Source organism: Lissotriton vulgaris, chromosome 1_1, assembly GCF_964263255.1.
Source record: "Lissotriton vulgaris chromosome 1_1, aLisVul1.2, whole genome shotgun sequence".
In the NCBI taxonomy this organism is placed as follows: domain Eukaryota; kingdom Metazoa; phylum Chordata; class Amphibia; order Caudata; family Salamandridae; genus Lissotriton; species Lissotriton vulgaris.
The window spans coordinates 850,107,819-850,122,480 of NC_141685.1; the positions used below are offsets into that span (position 1 = coordinate 850,107,819).

The 14,662-nt window shown below is 41.7% G+C and overlaps 2 protein-coding genes across 2 annotated transcripts in view; both read right to left on the minus strand.

Annotated features, from left to right (window-relative positions):
- DDX59 (DEAD-box helicase 59) overlaps window positions 1-14,662 on the minus strand; it is a 145,513-nt gene that overhangs the window by 53,391 nt on the left and 77,460 nt on the right. Inside the window, exons 4-5 of the mRNA XM_086957770.1 lie at window positions 1,855-2,106; window positions 614-766 (exon numbers count right to left, since the gene is read on the minus strand). Coding sequence (XP_086813896.1) covers window positions 614-766; window positions 1,855-2,106 — 405 coding nt within the window. The remainder of the gene's footprint in view (window positions 1-613; window positions 767-1,854; window positions 2,107-14,662) is intronic.
- LOC147748009 (uncharacterized) lies at window positions 11,377-13,287 on the minus strand. The gene has a single exon (XM_086942422.1). It carries the CDS (start codon window positions 13,285-13,287, stop codon window positions 11,377-11,379), a length of 1,911 nt encoding a protein of 636 aa, XP_086798548.1.

The window sequence follows — 14,662 nt, forward strand, 5'->3', positions numbered from 1 at the left end:
ACTGGGTGATGATTGAACTAGTAAAATGGAACAGTTTATCTAAAGTTGATTTCTTGTAATTTGTAGTAAACCCCTGACGAATGCATTGGGTATTATATCTACTACGAGGATTAATCATGTTTATTACCTACTTCAGAAAAAGGCCTCATGTGCATATCTGTTCTATTAGAAATATTTGAAGACATGATGCTTCTCATGGGACAAGATAAAAAACAAAAGTATGAAGAAAGTTTGGAATACCACGAAATAAATGGATTTAAACAAAAGAAAAAAGCGTGTGATCTTTGTAATGATGCAGGGATTAAGCTGTGCATCCAGGATAGGAGTGGAACTCCACTCCAGTTCTTTGACATTTCTGGTTGTAACCAGCACAGTTGTCAAAGTATACAATGAGCTTCCCCAAAACATTACCTTGCTTAAATAATGAAAAACAACACAGCTAGATACATGCTTTTGCCATGATCTCCTAGGTAATTAAAAAGTTTAATCTGTTCAGATATGACATACAAGTAAACATAAAGAGATACATCTGTTTGATTATGAACTGTGGTTTACTGATGAAAAACATTTCGTCTAATCATAAAAGAGTCATCCACTTGAAAAAAAAAATAACCTGAAGAATACGTGTTCGTTCGCTCTGAGTTTTTTCTGAATGGATCGAGACGCACTGCAGCTCTGTGATTTTGTGAACAGCATCACTCAGAAGATCAGCTCCAAGCCTGCAGTCCACAAACACCAAAACAGGTGGTTGGAAGAGCTTTGCATCCTGAAAAACACAATTTTATTGAGTGGCATTAAAAAAAAACTGTGTGAGAAAGAAAATGTTGGGCAATGTCTTTGCTACGTTAGGGTTTTGACGATGCGAGGCAGTGGAGTCAATTCCTAGGACACTAGAGATCCATACCAAATACAAATATGCTGCACTTAATAAAGCAACAGTTCCCCTTTTCTTCAACCCAGTCTGGCAATCGTTAAAGGAGGGAGGGAACACATAAAACCATATTCATTTTGTTAAGAATAGCTACAGAGTAATAATTCCAAAAGGCCAAAGCAACATAACACCAACAGATAATACAAATACTGGCCATACAAATGCCAATAGCCAACTGGAACAAGACCTCAAAAGGAAGCCTTCTCGAAACTACCACTCAAAGCAGAGGCTGTTTTTGCTTTCCCTTAAAAACAAAGTACGGAACACTATCTAAAAAAGATCATTTTGCTTGGATTAATTTGAAAAAAAAATGGCAACACCAAATTGTGTCAACACCACAGTGCACACAGAACCTCTATGATGAATACATGATGTTATTCAAGCACACTTCACCCAAAAAGGATAGTAACCCTTGTGAGTAACACAAAGCCTCTCCCCCTGTTCACGCCAAGTGACATGAGAAAATTTGAGCATGGGAGAATTTTGCTTTCAACTGCAAGTCCGGTAGTGAAATGAGTTCTTATGTCCTGCACATCCAGTAGTCTGGATTTTAGGTGTTCGTGCTGGTTCTCTCAGCCCTTGCTAAATGTAATCTTAAGTCCTCAAAACATCACTTCAGCGATTTTAACAAGGCTTAGCTACCCCAACAGAGTGAGAATCAAGACAACATCTAGTTCACTTTTAAGAATGTGATGACCCAGTAAAAAGACTCAAAAGCTAGCAAAACTTCCCCTAACTGGCCATGTTTTTCACCAAATTTGAATCATTTTAAAACTAAACACTCATAATTAATTTGCAAAATTCCTGTACAGGATTAGAAGTCACAAACCACTAAGTAAAAGAAGATCATTGAGTCTTCAGCAATACTTTGTGGGGTTGGTAGAAGCAAGCATAGAAGACATTTTATAAATATTTAAACTTACATTTAAAATTTCAAACAATTTCTTCTTTTTGGAAGGTTCTTCGACCCACAGAATAATTTGACGCACATTGGAACAAGGTAGATTCTTTTCCCCAACAGTTATCCTGAGGGGATTGTGCAAGAGCTGATTTGCAAACTGCTCTATGCTCGTCGGAATAGTAGCAGATACTAGTATGGTCTGATGATCTTTGGACGTGCTTTCCAAAACATCCAAGACTTGCTGCTGAAACCCCATCTTCAACATTGTGTCAGCCTGCATGAAAAGAGCATAAATAAAAAATTAATTTCAGTCAGTCGAAAACTTTATTTCGCCAATCGAGCCATAAAAGTACATTGAAAAATCTTCAAACATTTACACAAACTAATCAATATTTACAATCCCATACATTTGTGCAAGATTAAAACGACTGACAGTCACACAACAATTTAAAATGCATAAAAACAATAATTAAAATGCAATAAACAGTTTACATAATTTGTTGTGCTTCATTTTAGAAGCGCACAGAATGTGGCATACAATAATGATTTCCAAATGATCCTCACCTATAATTGCTTTAAAAACCTTCTCCTAATGTCCCACATAACATTTAAAAAACGAGATACAGCAAATACGATTGGAGGATCAGCATCACATTTTAACTCTGTAAGCCTCTAAGCAAAGGACAAACCGTAGGTTTTTACATAGTTGGATTATCCAGCGTTTACGAGGCAAAACATATGCAAGGCAGAAAAACAGTACATGGATTTCAGACTCGCCGTTGAATTACATGCAGGACACACACTTGAGTTCTCAGTGTGCGCTCCCAAAGTTAGAATCCCCAATCTGAACTCTGCAGATACAATTTCCTAGCAATAGGAGGGTAAATTACATCCAGGAAGAGTGCTTTTCAATATACCTCTTTTATTTGTAGGAACTCCATCGTCAGCCTGCCCTCTTTGACACTTTCCTGGAGGGACAATAGGTTGGATTGCCTGTAGTGTTTTACAAGGTCCGGCCTGGATATCAAAGCACAGGATAGCTCTGACCTGCCAAGCCTAGTGGAGAGATTCCTTATGTGGGCCAGCCACGGAATTTTACTGGAATTTAATCTTGGGAGGAGCTCCTTTAGCTCGACTTCGTAGGATAACAGCTCTGGAGTTACCCATACCCGGTGCTAAAAAGTCAGAGGCCTAAGGGCAATCTCTTCATCAATTGGCCTCATGCCCAGATCCATACAGAGGGGAACTAATTGGGTGCTATGTGGAAGGCCTATAAGCGGTCTCATAAAGTTGTCCAGCTTGACGAGGTCAGAGGTAGAACAATGCCCCCAATGCTCCGCCCCATATAGTGTAGCCCCCCTTGCTTGGGCCTTGAATATCCCTACCACAGGAGCTGCTGACTTATATACAGATGTTCTAAACAATTTCATGATCCCGGCCATTGTCTGGGTTAGCCTAAGTCTTGCTTTGGCCATCTGGGGGCCCCACCCAAATTGCTCAGACAATGTAATACCCAAATAATCGAATATCCTCACTTTTTCAAGGAGGATAGCGTTGAGAGAGGGGTTTGGGCACATACTCTTGGGAGGGTTGAAGACCATAAATTTAGTCTTGGATAAGTTAATCTCCAAACCTCTCATATTGCAAAACTGTGCAAACCCATCCAGGATGCGTTGTATACCTAGAGGTGACTTTGACAATAGCAAGGTATCATCCGAGAACATCAACGCAGGTATCTTCCCCTTGGTTAGCTTTGGGGCATCAGTGTCTTTTATGTTAAGAAAGTCAATAAGCCCATTGATATAGAGACAAAATAGGGTGGGGGCTGAATCGCATCCCTGTCTCACCCCCTTTTTGACAGGAAAGCGTGTGGAGAGTTCCACATATTTTCCACATCTAACCTGTACATAGTTGCCAGTATGTAGCCTCACTAACACATTGTGGAGGTAAGGAGGAATCCCAAGGTCGCTAAGCACTTCCCAAAGCTTCTTCCTGGGTACAAGATCGAAGGCCGACTTCAGATCAACAAATATAAGATAGAGGCTGCCACCCTCCATCTTCACCGTTTCCCAGAAAAGTAGCTGTAATCTAAATATCTGGTCCACGGTTGACATGTTTGATCTTAAGCCGGCCTGGTAGGGACTCAAAATCTCCTCCTCCTCAATCCACCCCTGTATCCGGTCCAAGAGAACCCATCCCATCAGTTTTTGAGTGATGTCAATTAAGCTGATGGGTCTGTAGTTAGAGGGTAGCAGAGGGCAGCCTTTTTTGAATATGGATACTATCTCAGCGCCATTCCAAGTATCGGGGTGGGGGGGAAGATTCATGCCCTTCAGAATAGCATTGAATAGGGCACACAAATATGGGGCCCATATTTTGGGTTCCTCCGGAAGGAGATCCCCCGGGAGTTTGTCAAGACCAGGGGCTTTGTAGGGGTGCAAGCTGTTAATAGCATTTCCAACATCCATCAATGATTTGTCCCAGCTCCCCTCCTGACAATGCTTCAGAGTTATACTCTGGATATCTGAGCTGGTGGGACCATCAGCCGCACAGTCATACAGAGACCCAAAGTGTGACTCCCAAACTTCGGGCGCTATGTTGGGCTCTATAGCCGAACGTCCTTCCCCCTCTCCAGTGCTCACTAGCCTCCAAAGCAATTTAAGATAGTTATTCTTAAAGGCAATCCTGAGGGCATCCCACCTCTCATTTTCCCATTCTTTATTTTTCTGCTGCATAATCTTCCTATACCTAAGGCCTGCCTTTAGCCTTCACTGCTTGCATAAGCTCCTGTTTTGCTTTGCGGCACTGGTTGTTAAACCAAGAGAATTTGGGTCGGTTTATTTCCCTCTTTAGTGTTACCGGATAGAATACAACGGTCAGATTTACAATTAGCTCCTCATGAATTTTCTTGACCATGTCTCTATCCCTTGCAGGTGCCTCCAACTGTCCCACCTCCCACAGTCTGGCTATCAAAGGTATTGCTAGCTGGTAAACTTTAGCCAATTTGAGGGAAGAGTGTTGGATACAGCTCCATTTAACTTTCCTTCTGTTGTTGGTGGTCTTTAGAGCACTAGGCTCGGTTGCTGTGTGGGTACGGGTGGTGGACACGCCAAGATTCCCCAACTTCCAGTTTGGAATCAAGGCATTGTGGTCACTATCCTGCATCTGCTGAACATAGAAATCAATAACTTTTCCCCAGGTTCTAGTTTCCACCATGGCCATCTCTATTAAATGTAAATTGACCAGGAAGGTCAGACATTGTCCTCCCGTTGCATGCCCTCAGAGAGTGGGATAACATAAGTGAGTGGAGTTGCATGGCCAGAGGGGACCATACTTTGATAGGAGTGATCTGGGGGATCAGAAATTAACCAGTATAGAGCTTCTTCTGAGGAAGGCTCATGGGTTTGGTCAGTTAGTGGCTCGAATTGGCAATTAAAATCACCTCCTATGATCAGCAAGGTCGCTGGATCCAAGGTTGGAATAAAACGCCCTAAATGGTCTATGGTGGCGGATTCTAGTCTATTGGTCACAGGTCTTGAATAGACATTAATTAGGGCTATTTTCATCTTAAGCAGGGAAATTAATTTCTCTTTCATTACCTTTAAAGCATGGTATATTATATTACAATGGTGCAACCATCTAACTATCTTTTTGGTCCAATTCTTTTCATTAAGCCTTAGATGTAAAATGTATTTTACTCTTATATAAAAAACATCACACGAGTGCAACCCAAAAACAAGGGTTCTCGGTTCCGAAAAATCGAAACTATAAAAAGATGTTTTAAAAATGCAGTAACCCACTTAAACTACTATATCTGAAATAAAACAAGAAGAAATAGAATTATAAACAGGGCCAGTGAAATGATGCTGATGGAGCAGATTTCATCTGCAGTCAGGCATTGTTTTATTTTTTGTGCTTCAGACAGACTGCATTTAAATTGCCACGCACATTTTGGTGCAAGTTAAAAACATGGCACATGAAAAATATGAAAGTGAGGCCTATTCAGTCTGAAATGCTTTTGCTGACTTAACGTGTTTTTTTCAGTGTAGAGAAAAGTGGCCTTTTTAGCTTTGAAGATTAATAGAATGTGTTTCTCTCTTCCCAGCTCATACCTTGCAATTTAAATTCACTATTTCTGTCTTAAAAGACTTTGACTTGTTGCATATATTGATAAACATTTTCAGTTAATAACACCTCTTTTTATAATGTGTGTGAATTAATAATATAAAGAACCAAACACTACACAGGGGGCTAAATGCTTTGTTGCATGAATAGCTATCTAAAACACTAAAGCATGTTGCTATGTGCTCTGTATTAACTGTGTGTGCTTTTAAAATTTACATTAAAGCATGAAAATGCTATGTTGCACATTGCACATTTATTTTGCATGTTGTCATAAATAATAGAAATGTTGCTTGAAACTAATAGCTTGGCTAGGTAAACATTTATAAGGGGTATTAGTATGGAGTTGGGAAACATAATGGGCTGATTTACATGAAATTAATATTCTCTTTGTGTCTGTTTTTTTTGGGGCCTACAATTAAATGGCTGCCTGTGAATCCAGCAAGGCTATGACTTGCATTTTCAGAAAAGAGTGCATGCACAGACTGTGGCAGCTTTCCTCAAATCGAAGAAGTCAAGGCCATCTTGAACTGTACATTCTTGTGATTGTGCCAATGTACCAGTTAGTTAAAATATCCGTCCTACTGCGCTGTAAAAGGAAGGAAGAGAATTAGAATGAAACATTTTTCCTAGTAAACGTTGCAAACGTATATAAATGTATTTATTCATGTAGGCTTCTTTTGTTAAAACTGGTATAGTCAGGATTTTAGATTGAGTCAGGGTAGTGAGAACTCTTGCCATCATGACTGACCAATCACGTACAAGTTTTCCTGAAGATGCAACATTTTTGTGTCGACTGTCAAGAATTAGAGTATAAATAATGACCTCTCTGGAGGTGGACTTTGGCTTCTAGGCTCATATGGCTTTCTTAGCTCAGCTGGTTTCTTGCTCATTTTGGCTTAGGCTTTGCTTCATTCTATGGGTTAGGTACGAGATCGTCACGGGTGCAGCCTTGGGCTTACGAGGAGAGTCAGGTGGGAGGTTCCCTGGTGATTTTTTCTTCCAAAGTCCTGGCACGTCATATTTTGGCACTGCAGGCCACATTCCTTGAGGCCTTGTGAAGGGCGGGCTGTTTTCCTCTTTAGACACAGACAGACAGAGAGTGCAGCTGATTAAGATAGAATTAGATGCTGAACTTTAAGTTTATGCTTTGACTAATGAATTAGGTCTGAAAAGATTTGACTTATGCATATATTTCTCTTAATGGGAGATTTTTGCAAACTATTTGATTTTTGATTAGCCTTGCAAGACTATTTTCCTTAGAATGTCTTTAAGAATTTTGAATGACATTTTGCGCCACATTTTCTTTCCTACATGTAATGCTTATATGCAGACTGTAATGTGTTCTGTATTAATGCTATTTTTCCTGTTCTCTAAATTCTGTAACCTGATTGATATTTTACTAACGAATAAAGGGTCAGAGAAAAACTTAACTTTTGACTAGAAAATAAAACACTTTAAAATACTCAACAACTCTCTTTATTGGCTTAAAATATTAATTGCATTTTTGACTGTTCAGGTTTATTTAAATCTCCTGAAGGTAATACATGGTGTGAAGGGCCCAACAGCTTTTCAGCAGTAAATAGAGGTAGCATGAGGTTTTGGTATTGAGAAATTACCAGAAGAAATTACTGCACCATCCATGCGATTCTGGGGCCATCATCTGCTGCATAATATGCCAATCTTAACAAAAAAATGACGTCTAGCTCAAAAGGATCAAAAATTACTAAAAGTACAGTGACCTGTGTTGTCGTGCAGTGGAAGGCCCTACGCAAAGTTTAACAGGTCATCTTTCAGTTGTTTGTACTGTATTTGGATGTTAAACTAGTACTCATAGAGGTGGAAACTTTTCCTAGGTAGTCTTTACATGTGAAACAAGCATTGCTATAGCCAATAGGTCTCGTCTATGGCTTTGCCAATATGTTTTAGTCATGTTGTACTCTGCGGCTGTATATTTCCAGAATTCAAAAACATTTAAGGACACTGGTGAACTCCTGGGCCCCTTTATTTCCAGGTAATATTTATGTTGTAGACCCGACAACTTAATAACACAAGATTACACAGTCATTGTAGCAAAGCTTACTTTCCTAAAAAGATGCAGACTGTTAGTGATCATGAGAGAGACAGATGTTGGGGAGCCCTGCGTAGGGCATGGAGTGCTACGGCACAGAGGCAATAGAAGCACGTCCATGGGAGTAAAGTGGGCAGGCAATGGGGATAGCATGTGAATAGGACAAGGGTATATGAGAGGGGCATGGGGCAAAGAACAATAGGAAGGAGGAGCAAATAAAACAAATGCAGGGGCATTGATGTTTGCAAAGCCTTAGTTGATTTTTCTTTTACATTTGATCTGCATTTAAAACCACAGAAGGAGCACAGTTCAGATTCCCACCAAGTGAAATAGTTCTCTTAATACCGCTTAAAAAACAATAACAGTTGATCAGTTGTACCCTTTGGGAATACAGCACATGGGTTTTAGAAAACTGCAAATTAGCAATAAATATTGTCCAGTACATTTTAGTGCAATATAGCAAAAAAATCAGTGTGAATGCAACATACAGTACTTCCATAAATTAAGCATAGATATCCTCCATGAAAGTGGCCCTATTTACAAGAGAGGGTTTGGTTCGAGAGATCAAGCATGCAGGGCCATAGGAGCATCTCCAAAATATATAATGGGCAGTGCAAACAAAGCAACAAATAAAAAAATGTATAAACCACACCCAAACTACATTGTCCACGAGTGGGGGACCGCAATATGGATTTCAGGACAAACCATCAATCCATTGATTAACTGAAAGCCATATCCGGACCTCCCCACCCATTTCTGCGACTTTCACCCTTTGCAGTCATATAACAATCTCCATGTTATAGATAACCAAGAACCTGGATCTCCATTCAGAAAATGTGGGGAGGGTTCAGAGTTAAGCCAACTTGCAGCGATACACATTTGTGCTACTGTTATGGCAATTAAAACCATATACCCCTCCTTTTTGGCCAACCCATTATCCATTGAGTGCGGGTGTTCCCAATACTGGTTAAGTGACTTGAGGCAGCCCCAGCCGTGGGAGAGGAGGATGGCTCCTTCCTTCAGCAGCAAAGGTTCCCTCAGCATGGACCGTGCAGAGGTGGACCCCCAGCTGCTGACTCACCCCCAAGCTCTCGGGGGGGGGGGGGCATTAACATAAAAGAGAAGACACACAGATGCTCATTAGTGGCTGATTTTTACAAAGTGAAACAGGAAAACCTGGATAAATTGCAGCTTCCCCCACTTAAATTGTGTGATCTCCGGCCAATATCGTTCACTAATTGTTAATGTGTATTAATATCAAAGCTTCCACGTTATTTGGCTCTCCCCCGTCACGCCACTCTGTCAACTCGCCAACCGCTACTGGATAAATCGTATCTTCCCTGCCTAAACTGTGGGATCTTAGACAAGTATTATATTTTGCTAATACACTTTTTCTTCATTATCGCATATGAAAGCATTTTCAAATGTAAGTTCAGAATACCGATTGTACAAAATCCTATTGTGTTTGATTTAATAGACTACGATGATGCTCCATAATATTCTGGCCCACTACAGGGATTACATGACAATTGCCTTGCCACTTAGTTCACTAATGGTTTATGTTTAACAACTACCATTTATAATAAAGTACGTCTCAGTACAGTGCATAGTGTGTCGTATTAACGTTAAAAGTTCCGAATGCTAAAGAAATAAACGTTGAATTTTGAAGAGACTTTATGGTACTTTGCCTGATGTTTAGTCTGTGATTTCCATAGCAAACATTTTGAGGGCTCAGCTCGTGCATGGGCTTCAAGATTAGAGCCCGGCTATGGCTCGGCTCTCCTGATTCATTTGTTTGCTTGCCCTCCTCTATTACGTGTCTACTTCATATGCCCCCAGTGGCACCTGGTCCGTACAATGGAAAGAACATGGCTGTGGCTTGGCTCGGGGTGTGAGCTGGTGTGTGCGGCGGGCGTGCACCCACCTTGATTCCTAGGCAGCTGGGAAGCCGCGCCTCGGCGGCCGTGAGAACGCGCTCGTGAAGGTCTCCCTTTCCCAGCGCCCGCACCTGCTCGGAGGTCACGTTCCCCGACCTGGCATAGGAGCCGGCATCAGCGCTGAAACGCCTGGGAAGTCCCTTCTTCCCAGGCGTTAGTTGTTGCCAGATTTTTTCACAACTTTCAAGCCCAAAAGCAACGAAACAGTAGCCCAAAGTAGCAAAAAGTAGCCCAATTTTGCCACTCCATTAACTTACGTGTAGCCTGACTACAACATTCACAAATATACTTCTATTTCAAGGATTATATGTTTTCCTCCCACATTAATCAGATAACTTACATTTTGTACACTGAAATCAAAGTTGGTCTGTCAGGAAAACTGTCACTCACTTGATATCGCATGGTGTGGAGCAAGCGGCCCAAAATATTCTGGGTTCAATTTGGGGGACTGCAAGTGCGAAAACGTTCTTCTTGGGAAAGGTGCTCATCAGCTTGCATACTCACGTCAGGCCCCCCAGAATAACGGCACTATAGCCCAATGCTTCATGTTTTTTCACACTTGTTTGAATTCTCCCAAAGCAATGCTGAACATCTCTTTACATACGCAAATTAGTATGTTTCGTACTTTTTGGTACTCATCAGAAGAGAGCAGTTCGAGGCATGGGGTGCAGGGCTTGCTGCTTTATGTTCCCATGAGCTGATACCTGATAAAGTGCAAGTGCATTTTGCAGACTCACACAAGCGCCATCTCCTGTTTTTTGCCAGACAACAGCATGGTAGATCCTTGTTCATACAGTGGAAAGTTCAATTGTGCCAAAGTTCTTCTGGGCCAGGCACTGGCAAGATAAGCAGCAGCCCATAGTCTGGCAGTGGCATGGTGAAGGCTAGCAGCTTCTCAGTCTGTCGTTCTGCCAAGATTAACAGCATCCTTCAGGGTCTGGCAGTGGCAGGTTGAGGTGTGGAAAATGCTTCAGGCAGTGCAGAATGTAGCAGCATCCTCCAGAGTCTGGCAGTGGCAGGTTGAGGTGGGCAAAATTGTTCCGACTGGTAAAGGTGCACAAACGTCTTCTTCTGGGCCATGAACTGCCACGATTAGTAGCATCCCATAGTCTGGCAGTGCTACTGCCAAGATTAGCAGCATCCTTCTGGGTCTGGTAGTGGCACTGCCAAAAATAGCAGCATCCTTCAGGGACAGGCAGTGGCAGGGTGAGGTGTGGAAAATGCTCCAGGCAGTGCAGAATGTAGCAGCATCCTTCAGGGTTTGGCAGTGGCAGGTTGAGGTGGGCAAAATTGTTCTGACTCGTTAAGGTGCACAAACTTCTTCTTCTGGGCCAGGCACTGCCAAGATTACCAGCACCATAGAATCTGGCAGTGGCACTGCCAAGAATAGCAGCATGTTAAGACAGTAAAACAATTAATTGTAGATACAGCTGTTGAACTTTGGTAGCAGTTCCGGCGAGGGCTTGAACGAAGAGGAGTTAAGACCATTGCGCTTTAGTCCAAATTTTATGTTGAGTATATTTGATAGCAGTTTCAGACCCATTCGGTTACGGTTCTCATTTTTAAGCAGGGTCATTTGTGAGAACACTCGTTCCACTTGTGCATTTGATATGGGTAGGGTCAGAAGTTTAATGGCGCCCATGGCCAACTCCTGAAACCGATGATTCCCAGCTGCATCTCTATAATTCAATACTTCAATCCAGAAGGATTCCATGCCTGAGGAGGTATTGAATGAACATGAAGTCACTGTTCGCCACTGCGTTTCTAATATGTGTGTTGGATCTGCAAAACACTCTTTTGGCAAATCAGTAACCAGAGGTTTAGAATCTGAAAGCACATTTTGGGGCTTCAGAAGCTCCAAATTTCTTAGGAGGCTCAGTGAATCTGGCAAGCGCATCTGATACTCTGCTGCCAGAACTTTAAGAAAGTCTGTGCACCGTTTTTCTATGCAGTCCTTGGCAGCATCAGGCAGTTTGCTTTCTTGGAGCTTTTTACGGAAGTCAAGGCCAAGGTCAGCATCCTCCTGCCCAAGATAAATGGCACTACTTTGAAGATCCAAATTACACAATTGCTTCTCACTATTGGTACTGAAGACACTGGGCTTTACAATTCTTCTCATAGTGGACCTATATAAAGTTTGCAAATCCCGGAATATGTGGAGGACATCACCAAATTCAAGCTGAAATGCTTTGTTCACTACCTTAATTTCTAGCAACATAGGTTTGAGGAAAATAAGATAGAGATAATTTGTCTTGTCATTGTACATTTCTTGCAGCATTCTAGCTGCATAGCAATGTTCTACGTATGATGCTTTGCAAAAGTGCAGCTTTAGAGCATCATACTGCTCCAGAAAATGCTCCACACAATCCGCCATGATAAGCCACCACGTTTCACATGGCGAAATAAGCTTCAATGGCATTCCTCCATCCAGAGTTTGATATAAATCTCTGTAGACTGCCTGGCGCTTTGGAGAATGTGCAAACCAGTTGTAGGTTTCTCTCACCATGAACTCCACATTGCTGCGCAAACTCCGCATTGCTTTTCTAGCAACAATGTCGAGCGAATGGCAGATGCACCGTACAAGCTGCAAAGTAGGCTGCTTTTCTCTCAACAAAGTGTATGTGGAGTGGTTTTTGCCACACATCACACTTGCGCCATCTGTACCTACCCCTACCATATTTTCAATTGGAAGCCTGCTGTCCTTGAGGAACTCCAGAAGTGCATTTGCAATGTCTTGTGCACATGCCTCTTGCAGTTCTGTCATCCCAAGGTAACTACTCACAATTCTGCTACTTTTCTTACTGAAGTATTTTACACAGATGCACAGTAGTTTCTTTACAGAAATGTCAGTGGATTCATCAATGATCAAAGAATACGGAGAACTGCCCATATCTTGAAGGAGCTCCCCTTTGAAATAGGGGCCTAAAAGTCCATTTATTAAAGCTGTGAACTTTGTCCTGTGCATACGGAAAGGAGGAACGTCTTCACTTAAAATTTCTCCCAGTCTGTCAATGCTGTTGATTGATGTGCTACATGCAGTTTGCACAGCAATCCTAAGCTCTCTCCTTTTCTGGTCATTTGATAACTGACAAACTGGTTGTGCAAAAGATGCCATGGTTAGGCTAGGTGGGTCCATGCGCGCACGATGTCTAGCTGTGGATGCATGCAGCTTTAAATCATGGTAATGGGCCCGCAGCTGTAAGTGACAGTATTTACAGTTTGCCTTTGCTTCATCTGTTTTTACAGGGGCAATCCACTTTTTTAGTTCGGGGTCAGACTCCCATTCCTTTCTGTACACTTTCTTGTACTTTGACCACTTGCCCATTTTGAAAGTTAGTTTGTAGCTTCTTGGGACCTGGTAGAGGACTGTACAATCTCTGCTGTGTGGTAGGGCAAGTATCTGCAATTGGAAGAGATAGAATATCCATCAACATCCCTGGTTCGATAAAGTTAGCCAAAAACCATATCATCACTTGGTCCCAAGCATCTGTGTAGCAGTGTGGAGCTTAACCCAGTTTTTGGTCTGGTGCATGGTCTCCTGCATTGATCACCCAAACAACCCACACAAAAGGACAAAGTCAAATCATAATTGAACCTTAAAACGCATTGCACACGTCACCCATGGTCAACGTACTAGCCATCTCCTTAGCATTGTAACTCAGTTTATCACTCATCCCAATATGCAATGCAAAGTAACCTTCAACATATCTCCACCTGTGTTTGCCCCTGTAAATATTTGGCCATAGGCTGGACCACTGGGATTGTGAGACTGCGAGACAGAGGCATTTTTCCACATAATTATAGATTTGACACATTCGGCGCAAATCGATCTGCTGCATAATCGTCAGATATTACCAAAATAAATTGTTTACACCTGAAATGGATCAAAAGTTAACAAAAACAGAGACAGCTGTTGCCACGCAGTTGCAGCCCCATTGCGATGGTTGAATCAGCAGATTTCTGTTGCTTTCTGCTCGCTTTGGGTGTTAAACTGGTACTACTGGAGGTGCACATACCCAGATAGTGTTAACAATGCAAAAATGACAATATGGCACATCATGTGATTCATCCGCTTAGCTTGTTACTGCAAGGGGATGCCCATATGAAATTTGTGTATAATTGTGTTCCTGAGCTGGCATGGTTGAAGAGATCTGTGGGGTGGTCATTTTCAACATCAGCCCATATTGGAGCCTTTTTGTGAGTTGTCAAGAACACATTCTTTAGAGAATTTGCAGGCTATAGTGCCCAGCCCTGTTGCAAGCAGTCTAGGGAAAATAGGGCCAGCAGTAGATTTGCACAATCATGATACAAAAATGTACATACTTTCTTGCACGTGCATAATTTGCCACCTGCGTGTGAGTGTGTGTGTATATGTGTGTCATTGAAACCTGCCAGGTGTTCAGGCAAGAGTGCACATTAACTGGTTAAATAAATGCAGAAATATACACTTTTCATCGGAATTTCACTAAACCTAAAATAAATATGGATAAATACAGGTAAAATTTGCAAAAATTAGCCCCAATTATAAGGCACTGGACAACTGCTATCTACAGCCATATAAATCATGAGCACACAATTCATTTGCCCACAAATACAACCCTTCTAAAACAAAGCAACAACTGCCATGAAAACAATATTAAGAAACCCACTCCTAAGGAAGATAGGCGTCTAATTTGGGCAGAGACCCCTCTGTTGAAACA

Bases quoted from the DNA above. Each gene is read 5' to 3' on its own strand.
- LOC147748009 (XM_086942422.1), bottom strand. From the start codon at position 13,287: ATGGGCAAGTGGTCAAAGTACAAGAAAGTGTACAGAAAGGAATGGGAG.